The following is a 1168-nucleotide window of genomic DNA, read 5'->3' as shown; positions in this document are numbered from 1 at the left end:
TTACTTGCCAACTAAAGTCTCTCGTTGAATCCAAAGTTTCTTCATGGCATTTTTCACCTCTGCATTCCTCAGGGTGTAGATTAAGGGATTTAACATGGGTGTGATGATATCCGACACAGCCATTGCCTTGTCTATGGGATAAGTGGCCACAGGCCTTACGTAGAAGAAAATGCATGGCACAAAGAACAAGACGATCACTGTGAGGTGGGAGCCACAGGTAGACAGGGCTTTGTGTCGCCCTTCAGAGCTACAAGACTTCAAGGAGCAGAGGATGATCATGTAGGAGACAATGAGGATAAGAAAGATGGTCACACACATCACCCCACTATTGAGGATGACCAAGAAGCCCAGGATGCGGATGTCCATGCAGGCCAGTGTCAGCAGTTGAAACAAATCACACATAAAGTGATCAATGACATTGGGACCACAGAAAGGTATTTGGTACATGAAGAGGAACTGTGTAATTGCATGCAAAAATCCTCCCACCCAGACCCCTCCCAGCAGCAGGCAGCACACCCGAGGACTCATGGTAGTCATGTAGTGCAGGGGCTTACAGATGGCCACATAGCGGTCATAGGCCATCACAATGAGAAGGATGATTGACACCCCACCAAAGAAATGTACTGCAAAGAGCTGGGTCATGCAGCCTTTGAGGGAGATGGTAGTACTCTCAGAGAAGGAATCCACAATCATCTTGGGGGTGATGACGGAAGAAAAGATGGCATCCGTTAGGGACAAGTAAGTAAGGAAAAAATACATAGGTGACCTCAGACTCTGACTTGCAGTCATAGTTACCACAATGAGTAGGTTTCCCAACATGGTGGTCACATACATGATGAGAAATACAGTAGAAAATATTTTCCGCAGCTCTGGGTTTTTTGTAAGACCCAAAAGAATGAATTCAGTCACGTTGTTTTGGTTTCCCATTTACCAGGTACTGATATGAGCTCTGGCTGAGAGTCGGAAAATCTAAAAAAGGAACATAGCATTTATAATTAGTGACTATTTGTCTTCATTTATTTGGTTCAAGATGTGTTTGGAGAGGTAGAGGCAGTAACCAGGTAAACCAGAGAATTCTAGGACAAGGCAAGGAAATTTCTAAGGGCAATGGGAAACCAAGGGAGGGTATAAAGCAAAAGAGTATTATAATTTCTTCATTGTAAACACC

General features: G+C 44.2%; 1 protein-coding gene across 1 annotated transcript; it reads right to left on the bottom strand.

The window, feature by feature from the left end:
- LOC126080723 (olfactory receptor 4C6-like) lies at nucleotides 1-927 on the bottom strand. The gene has a single exon (XM_049891901.1). The coding sequence runs from the start codon at nucleotides 925-927 to the stop codon at nucleotides 1-3; it is 927 nt and encodes a 308-aa protein (XP_049747858.1).
- Between the last annotated feature and the right edge of the window lie 241 nt (nucleotides 928-1168).

This window comes from Elephas maximus, chromosome 7, assembly GCF_024166365.1.
Source record: "Elephas maximus indicus isolate mEleMax1 chromosome 7, mEleMax1 primary haplotype, whole genome shotgun sequence".
Taxonomy (NCBI): domain Eukaryota; kingdom Metazoa; phylum Chordata; class Mammalia; order Proboscidea; family Elephantidae; genus Elephas; species Elephas maximus.
Note: the sequence above shows the minus strand (reverse complement) of the source record. Positions and strands in the feature narration are given on the sequence as shown.